The sequence below is a fragment of the Delphinus delphis genome, chromosome 20, assembly GCF_949987515.2.
Source record: "Delphinus delphis chromosome 20, mDelDel1.2, whole genome shotgun sequence".
In the NCBI taxonomy this organism is placed as follows: domain Eukaryota; kingdom Metazoa; phylum Chordata; class Mammalia; order Artiodactyla; family Delphinidae; genus Delphinus; species Delphinus delphis.
This window is the reverse complement of record NC_082702.1, coordinates 1,426,774-1,453,747: the sequence shown is the minus strand read 5'-3', so window position 1 is coordinate 1,453,747 and position 26,974 is coordinate 1,426,774. Positions and strand designations below refer to the sequence as shown.

At 45.8% G+C, this 26,974-nt stretch overlaps 3 protein-coding genes across 4 annotated transcripts; 1 reads left to right on the top strand and 2 right to left on the bottom strand.

The window, feature by feature from the left end:
* The first annotated feature begins 60 nt into the window (after positions 1–60).
* On the top strand, positions 61–11,545 carry LOC132416344 (zinc finger protein 549-like). Of its 2 annotated transcripts, none has more exons than XM_059999684.1 (4): positions 61–350; positions 3,649–3,687; positions 5,645–5,771; positions 7,071–11,545. In XM_059999684.1, exons 2-4 carry the CDS (start codon positions 3,655–3,657, stop codon positions 8,624–8,626), a joined length of 1,716 nt encoding a protein of 571 aa, XP_059855667.1. In that variant the 5' UTR covers positions 61–350; positions 3,649–3,654; the 3' UTR covers positions 8,627–11,545. The 2 variants fall into 2 exon arrangements, with proteins under 2 accessions (XP_059855667.1, XP_059855666.1); XM_059999683.1 differs by lacking the exon at positions 61–350 and adding an exon at positions 489–1,478.
* A 13-nt stretch (positions 11,546–11,558) lies between these two features.
* LOC132416937 (uncharacterized) lies at positions 11,559–14,064 on the bottom strand. The gene is made up of 3 exons (XM_060000575.1): positions 13,944–14,064; positions 13,482–13,825; positions 11,559–12,848 (listed from the first exon to the last, which is right to left on the bottom strand). Exons 1-3 carry the CDS (start codon positions 14,062–14,064, stop codon positions 12,360–12,362), a joined length of 954 nt encoding a protein of 317 aa, XP_059856558.1. The 3' UTR covers positions 11,559–12,359.
* Positions 14,065–18,459: 4,395 nt separating this feature from the next.
* Positions 18,460–26,630, bottom strand: LOC132416346 (zinc finger protein interacting with ribonucleoprotein K-like). The gene is made up of 4 exons (XM_059999686.1): positions 26,416–26,630; positions 25,808–25,846; positions 25,255–25,381; positions 18,460–20,568 (listed from the first exon to the last, which is right to left on the bottom strand). The coding sequence occupies exons 1-4, from the start codon at positions 26,446–26,448 to the stop codon at positions 19,007–19,009; spliced, it is 1,761 nt and encodes a 586-aa protein (XP_059855669.1). The 5' UTR covers positions 26,449–26,630; the 3' UTR covers positions 18,460–19,006.
* Positions 26,631–26,974: the final 344 nt, after the last annotated feature.

Genomic DNA, 26,974 nt, shown 5'->3' with positions numbered 1-26,974 from the left:
ATGAAGGCCCCAAACAGAGGTTCTTCCGGGATTGTGAAATACGAGGGGACGGAACTTCCGGTGTCTTTCTGTTGGCGGTGGTTTGGGGACTTTCCTGCGTTTGCAGGACCCAAAGCTCTAGATCACTAGGTGCAGCCCAGGTAACGGAAACTGGAAAAAGCTCGAGGGGACGCCGTCCACACTCCGCGGGAGTGAGCGGGATGCGGAACCTGCTTCCGGAATATTCGGACCACGTTACCACCATTATCCCGCCGCGCTCAACGGGTCCTACGGCAACCAGCGGGCTACAAGACCCGACCTGTAAGGTCGGATCTTAACAAACGGCACCGCGAAACAGAGGAAAGCTTCAAGTGAGCTTTATTAGGGAGCGCTCCCGGGCGAGGTTCACTGGTCCGAGAGAAAGGGGTCAGAGAAGTCGCGCCCAGTACTGGATGAGAGGGATTTTTATTGGGGTAAAAGCAGAAGGCGGCTTGCAAGGGGAGGGGGTGGTTTGCTATACAGGGTAATTCCTTATTTGGTGAGGATACAGCAGGGCCAGGTGTTGGTTGGTCTGTTGTGGGGCGTAAGCCCATTTTCCCTTCCCATCAGCCCCATGGTTTTCTGGGCAGGAAGTTAGAGTCTCTTGTTGATTCCCAGAACAGGTGAGGTCGTTATGTCCCAATGCCTCTCCTACCTCATACTGGTCGATGTTTACTCTTACCCCCCGGGCCTCCTTTCACCCGGGCCAACAGACCTTACACGACCTAGGTGACTGTTGGGGCCCCCCAGATCCTGACCCGAATCCTCAAGCCTCCAATGAGGGTCTCCTGTTCAGGGCACTGCGGTTCAGGCCCCTGTCTCCAGAACTTTAGGTGTGCGTGTGTGGTGGCCCTATTTCTGACAGGCCGTGTGGACGGTGTTAAAGGCTGGGGGCTTGGCACGTGCAAATCCTTGGAGAGTCACAAGAGCCGGGAACATTCTGGAAACCTGGGGTTGGAGTCCCTTCTTCAGAGACGTGGCATTATGGAGGAGTCGTATGAGCCCTTCTGGGCCAACAGTCGGCATTTTGGAAGTCATGGAGGGTTGTGAATAAATCAGGAAGACACACTGAGTTAGTTTTAAAGTATTTCAGAGGCTGTTCAGGGGAGAACAGACTGGGAAGGGGGAGCTGAGGGTGGAGGCAGGGAGACCTGGGAGAGCCTAGTGCATTCCACTCCAGAGAGTAAGTTGGTTTCTGGACCAGAGTGGTGCCTATGGAACTTATTGACCTGAAACAAATAGCCTCCCAGCTATTTCTTCTGCAAAGATGAGTTTTTTTCGGGATCATCAGGGAATTGCAATTGAGATGTGCGGCCATGATGAACTAACACTTTTATAGAGATTAAAGAGGGAAGTTAGAAGGGCTATAGTCACCAGAGTCCATGGCTTTTCGTTGCCTGAGTCCTTTCCAGGAGAGAAGAGAGTCGTCTTCTTCCTTTTGGATACTGTTATTGTCTCAGGTCAGTAAGGGCTCCCCCTTCTGGTGTGCCAACTCTAACTGAGGTTTCTGTTTATTAATTTTTTACAAAGGAATACAACTAATAAGGTTCATAATAAATCTGCAAGATAATTGGCAATGAATGTTGTTCTAAGCAAAAGGACAGAGTAAAGGACAATAAAGATTTTCTTTTGGCTGAGCATCTGGAAGACATGTCAGGGAGAGATTAAAATTGGATTTTGGAGGGAGTTCCCTGGTGGTCCAGTGGTTAACACTTGGCGCTTTCACTGTTGTGGCCCTGGGTTCAACCCCTGGCGGGGGAACTAAGTAAGATCCTGCAAGTTGTGTGGGGCAGCCAAAAAAAAAAGTAAGGAGTTAACAGTCGGGGCCAATTGGTGACACAGGGGTTGCTGGAGTCCCTAATCTGGAATTGGGGGAGGAGGTCGCTAGCTCAGTAATGTCCATGTGGTGACAGCCTAAGTCCTGGACTCTGGCCATGTCTGGACTCAAATTTAGGAGGGAAAGTCTTGTCACTTTTCTGTGCAAGGAGACCTCAGATCAAAGTAGAGAGACCTGGGGTTGGAGGGCAGGGCAAACTGGGTGGGACTTTCTGAGGTTGCCTGAAGATGGGAGGGTCCTGTGGTTCCAGGGCTTTCTGGGGAAGCAAGGGTATAAGGAGTAAGGAGCCTTGCCTGAGATGGAGATGGAGGAGGAGTTGTGAGATTGTATAGATTCACTGTTCTGAACACTCAGCCGACTGCCCACTCCTTGTGGAGTCAGAAAAATGTCAGCCATGCTGGTGGAGCAGCCCAGGCCCAGTCAAGGGCACACGTGCCTCAGCTCTCCCAGGAAACTACAAGGTTAAAAATGTATAGATTTGGCAAGTTAATCTTGTGTAAGCAAGTAATAACTGCTTAAAATGAGAATATATATCTGTGTTATAATAATATATATATGTTTAGGTTTTGTCTTGAGTTCTTCACATAGAGCTCTGAACCCCTTAGAATTGCCTGGGAATTAGGACTGTTTTTGTTATTCACAACTAGCCCTTTTTATCACGTGGAAGTTTATTATAATGAAGTGACATAGGGTGGATTCTCCAGATACCCTCAGGATGGGACTGCTCTCTAGAAAAAACAAGTGAGTAGAAGTTTCAACTCCCAGACCTACCCGGCAACTCCTAAGGATCTGAGGGGACCTGGAGATTAAGTATAAAAACTGCTGAACAATGAAGTTCAAGGTTCCTTCAGATTGGTGAACACATTGAAATTGTGGAAGTGCTGGAAGGGTGGCATGTACTGAAAGGGCCTGGAAACCCCTGATGCCCTCTACCTCCCCCACCCTGACGTAGACGTCATTTCCATTTGACTGTTCCTAAATTGTATACATTACAGTAAACCGGAAAAAGTAAGAAAAGTGTTTTCCTAACTTCATGGGTCATTTCAGCAAATTATCAAAACCGAGGAGGGGTTTATGGGAAACCCTGAATTTGTAGCCAAGTGGGACAGAAGTCCTGGTAGCCTGGGGACCAGGGATCAGAACTGGTTTCTCAAAAGAGGGCAGTTTATTGGCCTGATGCCTTAAACCAGTGGATTCTATCACTAATTTCAGGTAGTGTAATAATAGGAATGAATTGTAGGGCACCAGGGTGGTGTCATAAAATTAGATAATTGGTGGTTGAGAAAAGATACTTTGTCTCAGAAAGCCTTGAAAGACATGTAAGAAAAATGTAATTTTCAAAAACATTTATAGAAATCTTAATCCTGTGTTCTGTAATAGCTGAATCTTACCATGGGAGAGGTAATAATGCATTTGGTATGTACACATTATGAGACAGACATCCTAAGTGTTGCCGTTTACATGAAGACACTGAGACTCAAAGAGGGTGAGTGGGTTCTTTTTGCCACACCACACGGCATGTGGGATCTTAGTTCCCCAACCAGGGATGGCACCTGGGCTCCCTGCAGTGGAAGCTTGAAGTCTTAACCACTGGACCTCCAGGGAAGTCCCAAGGACATTGAGTCTTTGTCTAAGGCTATTGAGTTGTCAAGCTATAGTTCTGAAGAGTGAGGATCTGAGGTCAGAGGTCAGCCTCAGATGACTCATGTCCAGGAAAAGGAAGGGAAGAAACAGCTCAGCCTTTACATCCTCACCATAATCACCTTTATCTCAGATACTCCCTCTTTTCACAGGTTCCCATGGTAGAAGCAGCATTTATGGTCCCTGGACAGGTAAGTGGAAGAAGCCCCTGTACCTACCCAGACGTCATCCCTACCCCTGGTCCTGACACACAGATATAGGAGACAGTGTTGTCCTGGGATTATGGACCCTTAGGTCTGGACCCTGGCATCATCTCAGGCACAGGATCATTAATCAAGGCAGATGTTGTACAGAGGTGTTCCCATGTGTCCAGTGGAGAAGGTCAAGTGGTGACCTTGGTCAAGTGTGTCCTTGGGCACAGCCTGGAGATGAAACTGAGAGGGGAATGTTCAGGGAACTGCAGGACCCATGACTTGGGCTGATAAAGACTGAAGTCATGAGTCATTCCTGGGATGGGAGCCTGAGGAGCTGGGCCTCTCCTGAAGGGGCGGGTCCATGCCATGTTGGCCGCAGAGGAGGGAAGTGATCTGACGCTGGGTCTGAAGAGGCTGCTCTGCCTGCAGAGAGGAGGAAGATGGTGGTGGTGGTGGGGGTGGGGTGCGAAGGAGCCAGGGGTCCAGTGGAAGGCACAGTCCTGTTGAATGTCGATTGTGGCTGGATCCTGGCAATGGCTCTGTAGCAGGAGAGGAAGTGAGTTTCTCCATCTCATTGGTGGTACACCTGACTTTCTGCTGTACAGGATGAGAAAGAGTAGTCTGACATGACCCCAGGATGTTTGCCTCTAAGTGATGGTGGGGACGCCATGTCTGAGACGGGAAGTCAAAAGTAGGAGTAATGGACAGAAGGAATCTCCAGAGTTCTGTGCCCCCATGCTGAGTCTGAGATATTGTTGGGGTGTCTCACAGGAGGTGTCAACTGGGCCATTGGAAACACACCTGGAGTTCAGGGAAGGTGGGGTTCAGGATTGAAGATACCCCTTAGCAGGTGGATGGCATGTGGACCATGTCAGATTCCAGGCCCTCAGGTCATGTGTGGGTGCCATGAAAGTTGTAGGGTGGGCAGGGTGTTCTCCGTGGACTGGCTCATCTCCCTGGGCACAGGGACAGGGGTGGCTGTCATCACTAAGATGGATGAGGCAGTGCAGTGACCATGAGTGTGGGGGGGGTGCAAGTGGCCTCAGGGGAAGTCCTTGTCGTGGCACAGGATTTGAAAGGGTGGATAAGGTATGGATTCAGAGCAAAGCAGGAATGGAGGTCAGATGACAGGGAGGTAAGGCCTGGGGCATTGTTTCCCCTCCACAGGTTCAAAGTTTTGTGATGACAGTGGTTGGAACCTGAAGAGTGTGAGACTGGATGACAGAACAGCTGAGGGCAGATGAGAGCAGCTGGGACAGCGTCTTGGGCTTGGCTGGGTGGTGGGGGGCGGGGCTTGGAAACAGAGGAGCAGAGAGAGGAAGGGGTGAGTGCTGCGGGGTCAGCACGTGGGACACTGTGGAGGACTAGGGCTCTGGGCATCTGACCCCACACAATGTCTGGGTGCTGATGTGGGAACAAGGATCAAGGCCTTGTGGGGGTATGGAAAAAAGTGCTGGGACCACCTGTAGCAGCGGGTCCCACAGAGGCCTGGGGAAGCACCACGTGCTGGGTGGCACATGGGGAACAGAGTGAGGTGCCGAAGGCCTGAGGCTGAGGTGGTGGCGTGGGGGTCACGGTCAGGCACATGAGGGAGTTGTGAACCTGCAGGGCTGGGCAATGGAGAGGGAGGGAGTGTGAGCATGGACTCAGGGCCTTTATCCCCACACTTTACTCCAGGGGGCTGAGGACAAGTGTCATTGTATGTGGGATGGTCTGTTTGATCTCAGGAGAGTCGACTCTGAGGAGAGTGGCTGGGGTTTTGTGTGGCAGCCCCAAAGCATCTGTGAGACTGCTTGTCTCCCTCTCTGTTTTAACTGAATGATGTAATTCTAGCAGGTTCCTGTGACATGAGGACCTGGTGTGTCCTCTGAGCTGGGTCACTGGGGTAGACGACCATGATCTGGGGTCCTGGTTGCAGAGGCTGCTGTGAACTCACTTGTCCCCCTCATGACAGGGCCATGTGATCTTTGAGGATGTGGCTGTGTCCTTCTCCCAGGAGGAGTGGGGTCTCCTTAACGATGCTCAGAGACTCCTGTACTGTGACGTGATGCTGGAGAACCTGTCACTTATAGCCTCCCTGGGTAAGGACCCCTGTTCCACACCATTGCCCCGTATGGGACTCTGCCCTTCTTTTTGCATGGCTCACTCCATCCTTCCCAGCCTGGACCTTGGACATTGCTTACTTCCCCGATTTCCTGGCACTTGAGCTGCATTCCCCCACCCTGTGTGTGTTCAGCCCTGTACCATAGGCTCTGAAGCCTTTCACAGAAGCCTTTGGTCTCAGAGGCTTGAAGCCTGTCCAGCTGATGCCACTTAGCTTTGCCACTGCTAGGTGTGTTGACTGTTCAGATGTGTGCAAGATCCGTGTCACACATTCTAACCCTTTTTTTGCACTGCCTGTGTCAGGAATTACAGACACTTACATGGTCAGCATTTGTGGTCAACCCTAGATTATTTTTGCAAGACTCCTTAAGGTTCTTCTAGTGATACCTTTTTTTCCCTGAAATCTGTCATTGGTTGGTTCACTCTGGGCCAGTGTCTTTCTCCTAATGGCCCTATTTTCCTCTGAGGAGTTTGATCTGGTAGGGCTCATAGTCACCCAGCCTGAGCTGAGAGGTGGAGGCAACCCTGGGTGCCTGACGAGGTAGGCCCCTGTCTAGTCATAGGACGAGGGTTAATTACATCCTGAGCCTGGCAAGCAGGAGCTGTAGGAAGGCATGATATCATTGATGAGTTCTAATCCTACAGGGAAATGTCCTTTGCTCTCTCCCCTTTCAGCGCCAAGACTCATCATGCTCATACTTAATTTCTTTCTTCCACTTCTCCCCATTTTGACACTTTGCCCACTTTTCATTTCTACTGTGATTTCTGACTCCTGTTTTCCACCTTAGTGTCCTCCAAAACTCTCCTTTCCCCCTGTTTGCACTGTTCTCCAATTTTATGTATTTTGTATATTGTATATGCATATCGTTAATGTACCATGAGAGATACATGTTTACTTATATTGTCTTTGAACACTGATAGTCAGGTGTAATTGCATTTTCCTGGATTGAGACACGCATTCTACAGAGCTGACCCTTGTCACCACCAGAAAGTCCTGCTGAAAGCCATTGGCTGAGGAGTGGGTTGTTCTAGCCTCTCCTCTCAGCACGGCGTGACATCCTGGTATCCTGTGTTCTTGCGGGTTTGAGACATTTCCTATTCTGTGACCATCAGAGCCCTAGTATTGCACAGTATCCCCTTCTACCACTTGACCCTTCCTCCCTTGTTTTAATAACAAACCCATGGGCTTATACCTACATGTGTCATGCACAAATTTGTAGTAGACTCCTGTACCACCAATGTCTCCATACAGTTTATCAGCATTTTTGTGCTTTCAGGGTGTTGGTGTGCAGTAGGTACTGAGGAGGCTGCTTCTGAACAATGTGTTTCTGTAGAACTAGTGACACAAGACAGGAATCCAAATCCAGACAGATCTATCCTGAAGACTCTTACTTTGGATATGGGTGCCCTGGTAGAGAAATGTGTTTTGTACCTGGCTGAGCACCAAGGAGTGCATTCTGGGCTGAAACCATCCTCTTCTGGGGCCTGTGGGAAAATGTTCACTTCTCACCTACAACATCACCAGAAGCAGCCCAGTGGAGAGAAACACCTCAGAAGCGAGGAAAATGGAGCCTTGCTTATGACGAGCTGCAAAGTCTTTTTACCCAACAATATGTTCACATGCAGAGAGGTTGAGAAGGCATTCCTAAGAAGCTTGGGCTTTCCCCATCACCAGCCGTCCCACGATGGAGAGCACCCAGGTAGAAGCAGGCAGAGCAGGGAGGTCTCTCACCCTGGGCAAGGGCATTATGAGTGCAACGAATGTGGCAAAGCCTTCAGTAAGAAGTATAAATTCATGGAGCACCTGAGAGTTCACACTGGTGAAAAACCTTATGAGTGCAGTGACTGCGGGAAGTTCTTTAGACTCACCTCCAGTCTTACTCACCATAGGAAGGTTCACATAGGAAAAAGGCTTCATGAGTGCCCTAATTGTGGGAAAGTGTTTGCCCACAAATATAAACTTGTTGAGCACCAGAGAATCCACACTGGAGAAAGACCCTATGAGTGTAATCAATGTGGGAAAGCTTTCCTTCAAAAGGATACACTTGTTAGGCACCGAAAAGTCCACACTGGAGAAAGTTCTCATAAGAGCAGTGAATGTGGGAAGCCCTTCCTTTACAAAAAAAACCTCCTTGTGCATCAGAGGAGAAAAGAAAAGCCTTATGAGTGTAGCAAATGTGGGAAGTCATTCGTCTTCAAAAAAAGGCTTCTTGATCACCAGCGAATCCACACCGGAGAAAAGCCTTATATGTGCAGTGAATGTGGGAAAGCCTATGTCTACAAAGGAAGTCTTGTTGTGCATAAGAGAAGTCATACTGGAGAAAAGGCTTATGGATGTAAATGTGGGAAGTTCTTTACAAGCAGCTCTGCCCTCAGTAAACACCAGAATGTTCACACTGCAGAAAGGCCTTATGAGTGCAGTGAATGTGGGAAAGCTTTCAAGGTCAAAATTAAACTTGTTGAGCACCAGAGAATCCACACTGGAGAAAAACCCTATGAGTGTAATCAGTGTGGGAAAGCCTTCAAGCTCAAGTATTCACTTGTTCGGCACCAAACTGTCCACACTGGAGAAAAGCCTTTTAATTGCAATGAATGTGGCAAGCCTTTCAGTTACAAAACAAGTCTTCTTGAGCACCAGAGAATCCACACTGGAGAAAGGCCTCACACATGCAATAAATGTGGGGAAGGCTTTGTCTACAGAAGAAGTCTTGTTGTCCACCAGAGAATCCATACTGGAGAAAGGCCTTATATGTGCAGTGAATGTGGAGAAGCCTTTGTCTATAGAAGAGGTCTTATTGCCCACCAGGGAATCCATACTAGAGGAAAACCTTGAGTGTAGTTCCTTGCAGGCAGCTCCAGGCTCATAAAAAACAAGAAAGTTCACACTGGAGAAATGCCCTCCAGACTTAAGCTTTCCTTCACTTGAGTTAATATCTAGCAGCATATAGAGTAGGTGTCATAGAGTAAGTGAAAATTTAACTTACGTGGAGCCAAACTTTCGTAGACTGGTAGTATCCTGTTACAGTCTTACCAGAAGCACCAGAACGTGAGTTCCTGTTCTTTACATTCTTATCAACACTTGGTATGGTCAGGCTTTCTAACTTCAGTGATGTAAGAGGTGTATAGTGGTATCTAGTGATTTTAACTAGTATTTCCCTATTGACATGATGTTGAGTGGTTTTTCATGTGATAATTTCATTCATAGTTTTTTGAAATTTCTGTTTATATGATTTGTCATCTTAATTACTGAGTTTTGACATTTCTTCATGGATTATTGATTAAGGTTCTCTAATGGAAATATCTGACATTATTTTCATCCAGAATTGGTCTTCTCATTTCAGTAGGTTTTCCAGAGAAAAAGTTTTCAGCTTTAATGGAGTCTTACTTGTGCATTTATTCTTTTACTGCTTATGCTTTTGGTGTTCTATCAATAAATGAAAAATGTTTCCCAAATTTAAAGACAGAAGTTTTTCTATGTTTCCTTCTGAAACTTTAAAGTTTAGTTTTTTTTATTGATGTAAATGATTCATATTTAGTTCATTTTTGGAAGTTCTTTTTAAAATATGAATACCCAGTTGCTGCAGTGATACTGACTTAAATACCTTCTCCACTGAATTGCTTTTGTATCCTCATTGAAGGTCAATCATATGTATATGTTTACTTCTGAACTTTATCTTCTGTTGCATTTATCTACTTTATTTATGTCAATCCTTTCATGTGTTGAATAATTTGTTGTTTTAATATACCTTGAAATCAAGGTGATGTACTCCTTGGACTTTCTTTTTCAAAGTTGTTATGGCCATTCTTAGTCCTTTGCCTTTCCATGTGAATTTTAGAATCCACTTGTGAATTTGAACATCCCAAAAACCAACTAGGATTTTGACTGGAATTGCATTTAATCTTTAATTTAGAAAGGCATACTGAGTGTCCCAATTCATAAACATGATAGCTTCTTTTATTTAGATCTTAGATTAATTTTTGTTAGCAATGTTTTTTAGTTTTCTGTTTATAAGTCTCGTATGACTTAAACATCCCCAGGTATTTTCTACATAGACTGATATAGTGAATGGAAACTTTAAAAAAAATTTTTCAATTTCTGAATTTTTCATAGCTATTACAGTTAGATATTAAACTAAGGATAGAAGCAATCCTTCTTGATCTTATAAACATCTACAAAGAGTTATTAGAGGGACTTCCCTGGTGGTGCAGTGGCTTAGAATCCACCTGCCCTGGTCCGAGAAGATCCCACGTGCTGCGAAGCAACTAAACCCATGTACTACAACTACTAAGCCTGCACTCTAGAGCCCATGAGCCACGACTACTGAGCCCATGTGCCACAACTACTGAAGCCTGCATGCCTAGAGCCCGTGCTCTGCAACAAGAGAAGCCACCACAATGAGCAAGTCAAGCACCACAACAAAGAGTAACTTCCACTTGCTGCAACTAGAGGAAGCCTGCCTGCAGCAATGAAGACCCAACACAGCCAAAATTAAAAATAAATAAATTTATTTAAAAGAGCTATTAGAAATACTATACCTTTGATTGATTATTAAAATATTTGTGTTAGAATAAAAGGAGGACAGCTGCTTATTGTTCTGGAGCAGGCCCAGACCAAGAGTACTCCCTGGTGAGTGCCTTGGAAGGGTGGCTGGGTTGGAGCAGCCCAGGCAGGGAACAGTTTATTGGGGTTTTCTTTTTTGTTTTTAATTTATTTGGCTACATTGGCTCTTAGTTGTGGCAAGCAGGATATTCACTGCAGCATGCAGGATCTTTTCATTGCGGTGCATAGGCTCTTAGTTGCACAGGCTTCTCTAGTTGTGGCCCATGGGCTCCAGAGTGTGTGGGCTCAGTAGTTGAGGTGCATGGGCTTAGTTGCCCTGCAGCATGTGGGATCTTATTTCCCTGACCAGGAATTGGACCTGCGTCCTTTGCATTGGAAGGTGGATTCTTAACCACCAGACCACCAGAGCATTCCTTTTATTGACGATTTCTTTTTAAAATTAATTTATTAAATTTATTTTTGGCTGCGCTGGGTCTTGTGGCTGTGTGTGGCCTTTTCTCTAGTTGCAGCGAGCAGGGTGTACTCTTTGTTGTGGTGGCTTTTCTTGTTGCAGAGCACACACAGGCTTTAGGCATGAGGGCTTTGGTAGTTGCAGCATATGGGCTCAGTTGTGGCACGTGGGCCCTAGAGCACATGGGTTTCAGTAGTTGCAGGGTGTGGGCTCAGTAGTTGTGGCACATGTGCTTAGTTGATCCACCACATGTGGGATCTTCCTGGACCAGGGATCGAACCTGTGTTCCCTGCATTGGCAGGCAGATTCTTAACCACTGGACCACCAGGGAAGTCCTATTGGCGTTTTCTTAAGCAGTACTTTAGGGAAAATTTATCCCACATTTAACACTTATAGAAAAAAATGTGTCAAATCAAGGAACTCAGATTCCACCTTCAGAAACTAGGAAAAGAAAAGAGAAATCCAGAGAAAGCAGAAGAAATTAATATCAAATCAAATATGAATGCCCTACAACTACTGAGCCTGTGCTGTAGGGCCTGCATGCTGCAACTTCTGAAGCCCATGCACCTAGAGCCCATGCTCCAAAACAAAGAGAAGCCAGTGCAACGAGAAGCCTGTGCACCACAATGAAGAGTAGCCTCTGCTCACCACAACTAGAGAAAGCCTGTGCTTAGCAACAAAGACCCAACGCAGCCAAAAATAAAAATAAAATTTATTAAAAAAAACAAAAAACAAAAAAATAAAATTAACAAAAAACAACCCAATCGAGAAATGGACAAAATGGGAATTCCCTGGCAGTACATAGGTGGCCAACAGGCACATGAAAAGATGCTCAACATCACTAATTATTAGAGAAATGCAGATGAAAACTACAATGAAGTACCACGTCACACTGGTCAGAATGGCCATCATCAAGAAGTCTACAAATAACGTGCTGGAGAGGGTGTGGAGAAAACGGAAGCCTTCTACACTGTTGGTGGGAATTAAATTGGTGCAGCCACTGTGGAGAACAGTATGGAGGTTCCTTAAAAAACTAAAAATAAGAGCTGTCATATGATCCAACAATCCCACTCCTGGGCATACATCTGGAGAAAACTCTAATTGGAAAATATAGTGCACTGCTATGTTCATAGCAGCACTATATACAATCACCAGGGCATGGAACCAACCCATGTGTCCATCTATAGATGAATGGATAAAGATGTATATGTTAGGAGTATGGGATTAACAGATACACACCACTATATATAAATAGATAAACAATAGGATTTACTGTATAGCATAGTGAACCATATTCATTATCCTGTAATAACTTGCAATGGAAAAGAATCTGAAAGAATATGTTTTACATATATAATTTTGTAAAATATATGTATATATTTTACATATTTTTTCATATTTTGATAGATGTACTGCAAAGCAATTCAGTACACCAGAAACTAACGCAACATTGTAAATCAACTATATGACCATAAAAAGACATTGTTTAGAAAATACACATACCAAACGAAAGTATTAAAATAGATACGAAAATTTTTCTTTTTTACAAGATCCTCAGCAAGTGAAAGGAGAGCCCAGTCTACAAGCATGATAAGAACCTACTAAAGAATAAACTATTAGGCTATTTCTTGGGGTGGAACTATCAGAGTCTGACTTGGGATGGAAAGGGCTTTGAGCCAGGGTTGCCAGTTCAGGATGTGTAGTGAATTCCATCAGTGGCCTCATTCTATCCACGTGCTCCCCATCTCCTCCAATGCTGTCACCCCAGCCTTCCCTACAGAGAGAAGGTGACCACCGACTCCTCACCTGTTCCATCTTGCCCTTCCTGCCAACGCCCTGAGTTCTGCCGCCTGCCATGGTCTTCATGGGATAACCCCCATCCAGGCCAGAAGAACTCCGTATGGGTGGGGGAATCTTGTGTGATGGGGCTGCCAAGAACACCTCAGTGGGCCGTACCAGCCACTGCAGGTCTGGGCTGGTCCGGATGGCAGTCACCCTTGGGATGAGGTTGGCACTGGAGCCGGCCAGGTCTATGCACAAGTCCTAGAAGGAAACAGGAGGGGAAAGCTGAGGGGACCAAGCAGGTTCTGGATACAGGTGGAGTGAGAGGGAGGAGAAACTGTCCTGGACTGCTCATTTCTTTTTATATGCCCCTCATCCTCGATGGAAGCTCTCCCCCTTTCTTCCCAAGAATTCTGTCCCCTCATCCTGGATGGAAAGTCTCCCCCTTTCTTCCCAAGAATTCTGTCCCTTCATCCTGGATGGAAGGTCGCCCATTTCCTCCCAAGAATTCTGCCGCGCACTGCCTTTCTCCTCCATCCTGCGACTGCGTTCCCATTATGCCCTCAGCATCACCGGCTCGAAAGGGGGTTCTTATAAATGTACTCGACTTCTGTACTGACGCAGGAGCCCCTCAAGAGTTTCCCGAGTGAACTCGCTTTTTATCGGTGAACCGCCTTACCACCAGCCCGCTTCCCCTCCTCCCCGCCCCTCCTGCCTGCTCCAGGCTGCCAGCGGAGGGAGGGCGCCCACTTTCTGCCGTCTCCCCGGGGAGCCGGGATCCTGTGAGCAAGTCTCTGCTTGGCACGCGTTTGCTCGGCTCCCGCCGGACACAAGCCACAGCGCGCGGGCCGGAGCGCTCCGAAACAGCCGGCGCGGAAAAGGGACCATTCTTACCGGGACAAGCGTGCGTGCGCTTACAGCAAGTCCAGGGCTCCCGGGACCGGGATGCTCCGGCCGGGACAGCCTCCCTCCCCGGCGAAGGAGGGACGCCGAACCGCGAGTCCCGCGAGCCCAGCCTTCCTGCGCATGGTCGGGAGAGCCAGTGCCGGAGGACTCGGCCAGGAAGTGACAGCAGGAGGAACCGTCCACGGCCCGGAAAGCGATGCAGCAGCGGGAGGACACCACGTGGTAGCACGCCAGGCGGTAGCGGGCGCTGAAGCGTGGCGTGCGTTGAAGCCGGAAGAATTCAGGGTGGTGGTAGGGTGCGGCTGGAGCGGGGCCGGGGCGGGGCGCTGTCCCTGCCCATCAGGCCGGCGGCTGGGTCCCCGACTGAGGAGCTAGCAGCCCAGAGGCGGGGAGCACCCGGCACCGCCTCCACTCTTTATAACAGTGTTTATGAATGAGACCTTACGTCACGGGGGTAAACCATCGCGGCGCCGGAGGGGTGGCGTGCGGGCCTGGACACATCTGCGCCCTCTTGACCGCCCTCGCTTCTCTCGCAGCCCCTGCCGCCCGTCTGCCTGTGTTCCTTTATCATACGAGCGTTTAAGTAATGGAGTGTTAGGGTCCCGTGAAGCCCCCAAATTGAGCGAATTCGGGGATGACCTCCCTCAAGAAGGCAAGGAACGTCCGTGAAGCCTGCTGACGTAGACCTCCTTTGGGCATTACCTAATTTGGGGGAGGAACAGGCGGGAGCCGCTCCCGGGTACAGCCCGCCAGAAGATGCAGGGCGAGGCAGACAGGGCCGCGCAGAGCTCCCGGGACACTCGCACGTGTTCAAGGCGGACCCTTGTGCCCCGGGTCTGGTGGGGGCGCCTTTTTGCCAGTGTAGGAAGAGAGCCGGAACAATTCTGGGTCTCATGTATAGAAGAAACAGGTCCATGACTGCAAGGGGGTAAGCCGCGGTCCTGGAAGGAATGCGCCCCGACCCCCATTTCCGATGTTAGTCCTAATTCAGTGCGAACGGTGGAAGCAGACCCTCACCCCCTCGCCCCAAGCCCCCGGGCCCGACCAATACTAGGATTGTCACTGCGTATGGAAGCAGAAAGTCGGGGGTGTCCAAAATAAGAGACTAGGATAAACGACTTCCATGCTGGGTTTTGTTTTGTAAAACTTTTTAAATGGAAACAGCGCATTTATTATTATTTTTCTCGGCCTATGTGAGGATATTAGTGTTACTGTCAAATTCCGGCAGAATTTTCGGAAGCTGCATGCAAGGATGTCTGAGCAGATCGTTAGCCTCGTTCTGAGCTGGGGCTCCGGAGATGCGTGGAGGGGGCACGTTTTGTGGACAAGATCGTCAGCTCTGGGGAACCGGGTGGGGTGAGCTTCTTGGGGGAGCGCAAGTCCGAGCTGGGGAGGTGAGAGAGGTTCGTTCCTCCAGGGTGCTAGGCTGACTGACTGGGAGCCCCCAGCTGGTGATTTTCCAGCGCGGACTTGGGGCGCTGGAAGGACGGTGCACAGCACAGCCCAGGGCAGAGAACACTTACACACACACACACACACACACACACACACGCACACCCCAAATCCAGAACATGGCAAATTCTGATGGGCAAACGACAGAGCAACTTCAACAAATGAATGGCCCAAGAATTTTAAAAAATGAAGTGATATCTATAAGTGAATTGAGACTTCCCAGATACATCTACTAAAAGTCATATAGATCCATTTTGGATCTGACTGCCTTAAAGAACAAACATATTTTTGGGAAAATTGAAAAAGAAACTGAACACTGAAAAAATATATATACTTTAAAATGTGTTTATTTATTTTTGGCTGCATTGGGTCTTCGTTGCTGTGCGCTGGCTTTCTCTAGTTGCAGAGAGCACGGGCTTCTCATTACGGTGACATCTCTTGTTGCTGAGCATGGGCTCTAGGCACGTGGTCTTCAGTAGTTGTGGCACACGGGCTCAGTAGTTGTGGCTCATGGGATCTAGAGCGCAGGCTCAGTAGTTGTGGTGCATGGGCTTAGTTGCTCTGCCACATGTGGGATCTTTCCAGACCAGGGATAGAACCCGTGTCCCCTGCATTAGCAGGCAAATTCTTAACCACTGCACCACCAGGAAAGTCCTGAAAATATATTTTTAACAACTCAAAATTTTGTCTGAAAGTTATTAGGATTATGAAAGAGTCCTTACGTTTTGGAAGTACATTCTGAGGAGATTAGGCATTGAATGACAAGATGTTGGGATTATAAGTAACACAACCCAGTTATATGCGTGAGGACAGGTGAAACAAGAATGGCCATGAGTTGATCAATAATGATGGGGTTGAGGCTTCCCTGGTGGTGAAGTGGTTAAGAATCTGCCTGCCAATGCAGGGGACATGGGTTTGAGCCCTTGTCTGGGAAGATCCCACATGCCACGGAGCAACAAAGTCCATGCGTCACAACTACTGTGCCTACGCTCTAGAGCCTGTGAGCCACAACTACTGAAGCCCACGTGCCACAACTACTGAAGCCCACGTGCCACAACTACTGAAGCCCAAGCACTTAGAGTCTGTGCTCCGCAATAAGAGAAGCCACTGCAATGAGAAGCCTGCACACTGCAACAAAGAGTAGCCCCCACTCACCACAACTAGAGAAAGCCTGCATGCAGGAACAAAGACCCAATGCAGCCAAAAATAAATAAATAAAACCAATTACTTAATTAATTAATTTTAAAAAAAGAGTTGTCATTTCCAAATTATTTTACTATGTTTTACTCATATATATTCCTGAGGTTATTTGTGACCACTCCATCAGCATGGTGGAAATACATTATAATATTGTTCTACTGCACACTCTTCCCAAATCCATGTTTAGTGCCATCCTTTTGGCAACTTGAAATTGGCCAGGATGGGCATAGATACACCAGAAAAACTGACAAAAACTCTACAAAATGGGCCTTGTTTATTTGAATGGCTAGACTTACGAAAGTGGTGGAGAATATGTTAGGAAGGTAGACAACGCTTGAAAGTATATAGACTCTGGGAGTGTTACACTCCCAGAATAGCAACAAACAATTGAGAAAATATTCTGATAGTATTCAAAAATAATACTTCCTTTTAGTAAAGATGACACATCATTGCTGAGGAATGAGTGAAGATCCAACACCTGTCTTTGTTAGACATATGTCTTTTATTTATTAATGGAAAGGGAAACATCAGCCAACATCCATTTCAAAATAAGCAACTGGTAGTAATAGTCGTTAAAGAAGATATACAAGTGGCAAATAAACTGGAAAAAAATGCTGGACATCATGAACATCAGAGAACTGCAATTAAAATCACAGTGAGATGCTATTACACCCCTGTTAAAACAGCTAAAATTAAACAGACTGACAATACCGAGTATTGGCAGGATGTGGAGGAATAGGAGCTCTCATATACTGTTGGTGGGAACACAGAAGTGTCCAACCAGTTCACAATTTGGCCGTTTGTTAAATATTGAAACATTCACATACTCTGAAGTAGTGGCACAAGAGAATTAAAACACATATTCATATAAAGAACTGTATGCCTATGTTCATTGCAGCTTTATTTCTAACAACACCAAACTGGAAACAACCCAACTGTCCATTAGCAGATGGATGGATAAACACATAGTAGCATATCCATAGACAAGAATACTACTCAACAGTAAAAAAATGAACTATTCATACAAGCAACATTGATGAATTTCAAAATAATTAGGCAGTATGAAAAATAACAAAAAAAAAGAGCAAACACTTTTATACTTCAATTCAACTAAAATTCTAGACAATGCAAACTAATTTATTGTTGAAGGCAGTAAATCACTGGACTCCTGTAGGCTTGGGAAGGGCAACAAGAGATTGTAAAGGGGCATGAGGTAAATCATGGTTATGTTCATTATCGTGATTCTGATGGTTTTATGGGTTTATACATACAGCAAAAATTTTCAAACTATACACCTTAAATATGTATAGGTTACTGCATGTCAATTATGCCTCAATAAAGTTTCTAAAACAAATGGTTCAAAATAAAAAATATCTGGACCTCCCCCTCTTTCTGGAAACCATAAAGTTTAACAACTCAATATTGACTCCACTCTATTTTTTTCCTTTCCTCAGGAAGGGCAGCCCTGAATCAGTGCTGGAAATATGGGCAAGCAATGGAGGCCGCTGCAGTCTGGGACAACAGGACCACTGGCTAGACCACAAAAGACACATCCCTGGACAACAGGATCTCCATTCTCTGTTCTCATTTCCCTGCCTTTACAGCAATGGACTTGAGTTGACCAGCCCAGAAAGACAATGAGAATTCACAAAACCTTTAGATTGTTTGCTGACAATGAATTCAGCTATAGGAGGTACACAGCCTTTGGAGGGTCTGTGATTCCTCACAGCCACAGTCTCTGGAAGATTTATGGACGCACATTAGAAGAGGCACACTCCATTTAATTTGCTGAATGCTCTTCCACTGACTATTAATCCCACCCAGGATTTTACTACCAAGTATGGTTGAAACCCAGCTCCTGTAGTGTGAGGAGGGATACCAGTCCACAGAATTATGAACATCAGGACACTTGGTTCCTTTGTAGAACCCGGTGAAAAGCTTTCCCTCAACAGTACTGGGCATTATAGGACACCCTCTGGGAATATGAGACAAAGTCATGGCAGTCCCAAAGGCCCTGGAGCTTGCCAAAATAAGTGACCCCTCCTCAAGGTAACCTGTGGTCATACAATATGTAGACTGCCAGGTCCCAAATTAGGACCACAAAGCATTATTTTAGTTCCTAGGAGGTCTTGGGGAGCAATGCAAATTAGGCTAAAACTGGAATGAAAACTATTCTCCTGTCATTATATTGTCCCTGCTGAGGCACAAGAGGCTGAGGACCCATCCCTTCATACAAACAGGCCAATTCTGTTTTCCACCCACCCCCCACAGTGAATACAACCCCCAAGATTAAAGGTAGATTAAACAATAAGACCTTTATTGCTGCACAAACCAGAGCAATGGGGGGGAGGGGCAAGGCAATTACCAGTTGGTGACTTTGAGGCAGGAATATCAACCACAAATTTCATGTGAAACCAACAATTTTGATGAAGGGTCAGACTCATACTTAATCAACTGGAAATAGGAAAATGTAAGGGCACAGACTACTCAAGATTTCCTCCAGGGAAAAGGAGAGAGCACAGACATCTGCCTTGTGTGTTAGCACATCAGGGTGACCAATGAAATACTGTGCAAGGCAGGAGAGGTGAGGTGGGTTCTACCAGAGAAAATGTCAGAGATGTAACTCTGACAAGGGCCCTGGGGAGTTTAGAACATGGACTGTAGCTCCTGTAAGCTTCACAGGTCCCTGGAACTCATTGGGAATTTCACCCCTCTGGAAAGTGGGAGGTATGAGGTTCAATTTCAAGGCAGACGGCTCCCTCATAGAAGCTGTCTAGTGCTATTATAATGAATGAGGAGACAGCAATTCCTTGAGGTCTAAGGCCTTTCTCAGAGTGTGGACTTCCTGGTACTAAACAATGTTAGCTGTTTGGAGTAAAGTATTTCCCATACTTCCTGTGTTCATGGGGCCTCTCCCTGGTGTGAAATTTTCGGTGGAGATTGAGGCTGGAGCGCTGGCTAAAGGATTTCCAACATTCGCCACATTCATAAGGCCTTTCTCCAGTGTGAACTACCTGGTGTTGAATAAGGACAGACTTTTGCCTGAAGGATTTTCCACACTGCCCACACTCATAAGGCCTTGCCCCAGTGTGAATACTGTAGTGCTGAATAAGGCTGGTGCTTCTACTAAAGGATTTCCCACACTCGCCACATTTATAAGGCCTTTCTCCAGTGTGAATTCTCTGGTGTTTAGTGAAGATGGCTCTTCTGCTAAAGGACTTCTCACACTGGCCACACTCAAAGGGTCTTGTTCTACTATGAATTCGCTGGTGTTCAACGAGGCTGTAGCTTTGTCTGAAAGACTTCCCACATTCACCACACTCATAAGGCCTTTCTCCAGTGTGACTTCTGTTGTGCCGATCGAGTTTGGATTTGGCTTTCCCACATGCCCCACACTCATAAGGCCTTTCACTAGTGTGAACTCTCTGGTGTCTAACGAGAGTGGCTCTTTGGCTAAAGGATTTCCCACACTGGACACACACAAAAGGCCTTGCCGTGGTGTGAATTCTCCGGTGTTGAACAAGCGTGAAGCTTTGTCTAAAGAATTTCCCACATTCACTGCACTCATAAGGCTTTTCTCCAGTGTGGGTTCTCTGGTGCCGAACAAGATTGGATTTGCACCCAAAGGCTTTTCCACATTCCTCACACCCATAAAGCCTTTCTCCACTGTGAATTCTGTAGTGTTCAATAAGATTGGAGCACTGACTAAAGGATTTTCCACACTGGCCACATTTATAAGGCCTTTCTCCAGTGTGAACTCTCTGGTGTATAATGAGGGTGGCTCTTTGCCTAAACGATTTTCCACATTCACTGCACTTGTAAGGCCTTTCTCCAGTGTGGACTCTCTGGAGCTGAACAAGTGAGTACTTACAGCGCAAGGCTTTCCCATATTTGCTAGACTCATAAACCCTTTTCCTAGTAGAGACACTTGGGTGGTAAACAAGACTCTGTTTGTAGCTGGAAGCTTTCCCACATTCACACAACTTGTAATGACTTTTCCTACCATGAAAGGCCTCCCCACACTTGGTGATTTTGTTGAGTTTCTCACAAGTGGGAGTGATCTGGTGCTGGAGAAGACCCATCGTAGCTGGGAAGTCCTTTCCAACCTTCCTACAGGTGAAGGGATGCCCTGACACATGGAATATGCAACTCTTTACAAATGATGCCCTATTCATGTCACTTTTATTTGCACTGAAATGCTTCTGAAGCTGTCGTAGGTTTGCACATGCCCCAGTCAAGTATGGTTTCTGCCCAGGTAGGTAAGCCAAGTGCAAAATGTCTTTCAAGATTGGGACACATTTCTCACCGGGGTGAGCCTTCTGGCTGATTAGACCTACCTTTGGAGTCCTGACCTGTGACAAAACTTCTAGGGAAACATTTTGCCCAGAATGTGTCTCTTTCTTCTCTGTTCCATGCAAACAAACTGAAAGAAGAGAAATATTTGTGAATCATGCTGATTATGATGGGAGAGTATTAATCATGTTCTTTTATAAGCTTTCTGTATAATATGATGTTTTGACATCTTAAAAAACCTTCATGGGCTTCCCTAGTGGTGCAGTGGTTGAGAGTCTGCCTGCCGATGCGGGGGACACGGGTTCGTGCCCCAGTCCGGGAAGATCCCCCATGTCACGGAGCGGCTGGGCCCGTGAGCCATGGCCACTGAGCCTGCGCATCTAGAGCCTGTGCTCTGCAATGGGAGAGGCCACGACAGTGAGAGGCCCGCGTACCACAAAAAAAAAAAACCCCAAAAACAAAAAACCTTCACGGCCAGGGAAACAGTGGACTTGAACACTATAAACCAAATGTATCTAACAGACATATATAGAACATTTCATCAAATACAGAACACACACTACTCAAGAGTGCAGGGAAAATTCTCCAGGATAGATCATATGGTAGGCTACAAAACAAGTGTTAACCAATTTAAGAAAACTGAAATCATATCAAATATCTTTTCTGACCAAAATAAGATAAACATAGAAAATAATGACAGGAGGAGAATGGGAAGATTCACAAATATGTGGAAATTAAATAACACACTCTTGAACAACCAATGAGTTAAAGATGAAATCAAAAGGGAAATCAAAAAATATATTGAGACAAATGAAAATGGAAACACAAAATACCAAAACTTATGGGACCCAGCAAAAGCAGTTCTAAAAGGGGAAGGTTTTATAGCAGATACATATCTACACTAAGAAAAAAAGAAAGATTGTAAACACACTATCTTCATACTTCAAAGACTAGAAAAAGAACAAACTAAGCACAATGTTATCAGAAGGAGGGAAACAGTAAAGATAAAAGTGGAAATAAACAAAATAGAGACTAGAAAAACAATAGAAAAGATCAAAACTAAGATTTTTTGAAAAAGATAAAATTGACAAACCTCTTAGACTAAGAAAAAAAAGAGAGGACTCATAAATAAAATTATAAATGAAAGAGGAAACATTACCATTGATCCCACAGAAATACGAGGATCATAAGACACTACTATGAATAATTATACACCAACAAATTGGATAACCTAGAAGAAATGGATACATTCCTAGAAATATACAACCTACCAAGATTTAATTTTGAAGAAATAGAAAATCAGAGAAGACCAATAATGAGTAAGGATATTGGATCAGTAATAATAAACCTCCCCCAAAAGAAAATCCCAGTGTTTGATGGTTTCACTGGTAAATTCTATGAAACATTTAATACCAATCCTCAAAAAAACTGAAGAGGAGGGAACACAACAAAACTCATTTTACAAAGCCAGTATCACCCTTACACCAAAGTCAGATAAGAACTCTACAACACAAGAAAATCAAAGGCCAATATCCCTGATGAACATAGATGCAAAAATCCTCAGCAAAATACAGTAAACCAAATTCAACAGCACATTAAAAGTATCATACAGGGCTTTCCTGGTGATGCAGTGGCTAAGAATCTGCCTGCCAATGCAAGGGACATGGGTTAGAGCCCTGGCCCGGGAAGACCCCACATGCCACAAAGCAACTAAGCCCATGTGTCACAACTACTGAGCCTGAGCTGTAGAGACCACAAGCCACAACTACTGAGCCCATGTGCCACAACTACTGAAGCCTACATGCCTAGAGCCCATGCTCCACAACAAGAGAAACCACAACAATGAGAAGCCCATGCACCACAATGAAGAGTAGCCCCTGCTCACCGCAACTAGAGAAAGCCAATGCAAAGCAACAAAGACCCTACACAGCCAAAATTAAATAAATAAATAAATTTATTTTAAAAAAAAAGTATCATACAGCATGTTCAACTGGAATTTACCTTTGGGATGCAAAGACATTTCAGCAAACACAATAAATGTGATATACCACATTAATAGAAAGAAGGATAAAAATCAGATAGCTGCTGAGCCTGCGCGTCTGGAGCCTGTGCTCCGCAATGGGAGAGGCCACAACAGTGAGAGGCCCGTGTACCACAAAAAAAAAAAGAAAAAAAAAAAAAAGAAACTAAGAACCAATTCCTTTTATGATGATAAAAAGACAAAACAAAAAACACCCTTAGGAAGAGATTTAAACATGGAGGTGAAAGGATCTTTACACTGAAAACTATAAAACATTGATAAAAAATATTAAAGACAGAACTAAATGGCAAGAGGTCTTCTGTTCATGAATTGGAAAAATTAATATTCTTAAATATACTACCCAAAGCTATCTACAGACTCAATGCAACCCTTTTCAAAATGCCAATGGCATTTTTCACTGAAGTAGAAAAAAAAAATCCTAAAATTCATATGGAACCACAAAAGACCCTGAATAGCCAAGGCATTCTTAAGCAAGAAGAACAAACCTAGAGGCATCACACTTCTTTTTCTTTTTTTTTGCTGTACACGGGTCTCTCACTGTTGTGGCATACAGGCTCCGGACGCACAGGCTCAGCAGCCATGGCTCACGGGCCCAGCCGCTCCGTGGCATGTGAGATCTTCCCGGGCCGGGGCACGAACCCATGTCCCCTGCATCGGCAGGCAGACTCTCAACAACTGCGCCACAGGGAAGCCCCGTCACACTTCTTGATTTCAAATTATATATATTACAAAGCTACAGTAATCAAAATAGTATAGTACTGGCATAAAAACAGACACATAGAACAATGGAACAGAGTAGAGAGCACAGAAATAACCCTCTGCATATATGGTCAACTAATGTTTGCGAAGGGGGCCAAGAATACAAACTAGAAAAGGGTAGCCTGTTCAATAAGTGGTGCTGGGAAAACTGGATATCTACATGCAAAAGAATGAAATTGGACCCTTACCTTACACCATACACAAAAACAACTCAAAATGGATTAAAAACTTACATGTAAAAAAACCCCAAAAAACTTACATGTAAACTCAATATCAAAGAAAACAAACAAACAGCCCAATTAAAAAATGAGCAGAGGATGTGAATGGACTTTTTTCCAAAGAAGACATACAGATGGCCAACAGACACATGAAACAATGTTCAACATCACTAACCATCAAGGAAATGCAAATCAAACCACATGAGGTATCACCTCACACCTCTCAGAATGGCTGTTACCAAGACAACAAATAACAAGTGCTGGTGAGGCTGTGGAGAAAAGGGAACGCTTATGCACTATTGGTGGGAATGTAAATTGTTGCAGCCACTATGGAAAACAATACGGGGACTCCTCAAAAAATTAAAAATAGAACTACCATACAATCCAGCAATTCCACTTCTGGGTACTTATCTGAACAAAACAAAAACACTAATTTGGAAAGATATATGCACCCCTCTGTTCATTGCAGCATTATTTACAATAGTTAAGATATGGAAGCAACCTAAGTGTTCTTACCACACACACACACACACACACACACCAATTAATAATGATGATAATAATAATAAAGGGGTGGGAGGCAGTGGATATGTATGTTTATGGTCTTGATGGTGGTGATGGTTTCAAGGATGTATACTTATTCCCAAACTTATTGAGTTGTATCCAGGAAATGTGTACACCTTTTTAAATGTCAATCATTCCTTAGTACAATGGTTTAAGTATAATGGTTTAAATATAAATAAATAAATAACTTTTAACATTTACTAAAAGGGACCAATGGTCAAACTTCGTAAACGTAATTATTAGTGGGGCTCAAATTATATGTGAGGATTCCACTACTTTTTTGGCCACACAGCATGCAGGATCTTAATTCCCCGACCAGGGATCAAACCCACACCCCCTGCAGTGGAAGGACAGAGTCTTAACCACAGGACAGTCAGGGAAGTCCCAGGATTACACTATTTTTACACACCATAACTGTATACTCTTAGGAATGTAACTAAATACAAAACAGAGAAAAATAGGTATGTCTCACTTGAACTGTAGCCTTTCTTAAATTTTCCAATGTCATAGCACCCAAAACTATCCCATATTGGGCACAGCTGCTCTAACATGCTGAATAATAATTTTAAATTAACATAAGTCTTTGACACAAATTGGCTTAATAAAATGGTACCTCACAGGCCACCCAGTTAAAATAGGTAATATAGCCCAATGTATGTTAAAACAGGACCTTCAAGGATTAAAACTTACTATAGAAAATCTAATAAATGAAGGGGTGATTATCCCCACTGTTTTTCCATTCTAAAGCCCAATTATGTCTGTCCTTAAATCTGGAAAAATTAAAGGTGCCTCATGATGGATTACTATAATATTGTGGTCCCATCCATCAGGACCCCATATCTAACATCAGTAAAATATATCATATATACATATTGTTAAATACTAATTATAAATATTATTAAAATTACTGACTCAATCAGAACTCGGGACACCAGGTGTCATGGATCTGGACACATTCATTCTGCCAGAGTGAGGGCAAACAAGGTGAGATGCTTTGTTTTAGGCTGGCTGCGAGACTCCTAAATCCGAGATCCTTCCCTGCAAGCTTGGTGCAACAGGATTTAGAACTACTTGGGGCAGGCAGTGCACACAGCTCAGCACTGGTACCCACAACACATATGCCAAGAAAGTGGGGAAGTTAGCAGAGCCCATGGTCTGTCTGTGGAAAGGGCAGAGCTGCCTCTGGGGGACAGAAGGTAAGATAGAGACCAGGACCCTTGGGTGAGGGCCTTACCCATTGAGGCTGTAAGTAAAAAGTTCTCCAGCATCACCTTGTGGTACAGGCGTCTCTGAGCCTCATCAAGGAGCCCCCACTCCTCCTGCGAGAAGTAAATGGCCACGTCCTCAAAGGTCACACAGCCCTGCCAGGATGAGGACAGATAATTCCATGATCAACTTCTCTTCTAGAACCCAAGTTCCTTCACCCAGACATCCATCCCCTGCTCATCCTCCTTCCAGTGTTCCCACCTTAGAGGAAATATCAGGCCCTGGGGCCTCAGATACCTGCTCTCTTCTCATGGTATCAAGATCACTGTGTCTGCCCACACCAACAACAAACACCTGGGCAGGGAGACGCCATCTAAACTCTGAGCCTGGCATTAGGGCATATGTCCTCTTGTCAGGTAATTCCCCTGGAGTCCCAAATTGTGCCTCCCAGAGACAACCAAATGTGGGCTTGGGGTTTCTTCAGGGTCTCCAGGTTCATGGACTGGAAAAATCCCAGGACGCAATCCCAGAGACAAAGGGTGGGTCAGGACCATTGAAGGCCTGGAATATCCTCCACTCACCTTTGTACAGTCCATAAGCACTTCTGTAGTCATGGGAGTCTGTAGGAAGAGGGAGGTCATTAGAGAGATGTAATCATGGCAGGCTCAGTAGGCTCAGGTCTCCCTGTACCCCTGTCCAGCCCTGGAGCAAGGTGACCTGGGATGACTGCATTATCTCTGAGTCTCTGTTCTTCGTGCTCTTACAACTGTATGATCTTGGATAAAAACCCAACCGCCCTGTGGCTCAGTGTTTTCATCCCCTTTCCAGTCTGTTCTTACTCTGAGCAACTTCTGGAAAATTTGAAAAGCCTAACTCACACCATGTGCCTCTTCTATTCACAACCCTCCATACCGTCCTGAGATTAAAACTCCTCAACTTGCCATCCCAAGTGGGAATGATTCTGGCTCAATCGCCCCTCCACAACTTTACATAAACCGGTCCCTCTGCCTGTAACACTCTCCCAACATCTCATCACACTGTTTTTTAGATATGGGGACTCCACCCATGAGATACTCACTCTTCTGGACACAGGGATCTATACTGCATAGACATGAGCAGGCGCCCCGCACTTGGGTCTTTAGTGTCTGGTGGGGTGAGGGCGGTCAGGGCCAGTAGGACGAGCGTTTACCTGAGGCGGGTCCCTCGGCGCGGCCGCCGCCATCGGAGTCTGGGAGGAGCGGGGTCTTAGGTGGTGGGCGACAGAGACGGAACTCGTGTACAATCGTCATCTACCGCCGCGGTTCTGCAGACTCGCCGCTGTGCAGTGGGGACAACCTCTCCTCTAAAGCCTCCTCGCTCTGGTCACCCCGATCCTGACTCCGCTCTCCTAAAGTACCCGTATCGCTGTTGGACACTGGAGCAGCCATAGTGACTGCCACAACAGCGGCGCCAGAAGTCCCACCCACATCCTCTGGTCCGAACGAGAAAACGCCCTGCTTTCGGGCGTTCATTGGCTGCTAGTCTTGGCCCTCGGCCTCCGGCATTGTGGGTAGCGTAGTTCCCATGGCCCCACCAGCCACAGAGGAGGGAGCCCACACCGAGATCGCGGAGTCCCGGAGGCCGTGTTAGGGCGCTATGGCCCGGGCGGCGGTCTACCCTGTGGGCCTGTACGGAGGTTGCCCGGAAAGTGTCCGGATGAGGGGTCGGCGACGCTTCGACCCCACATGGGAACCCCTACGCTGACCCGG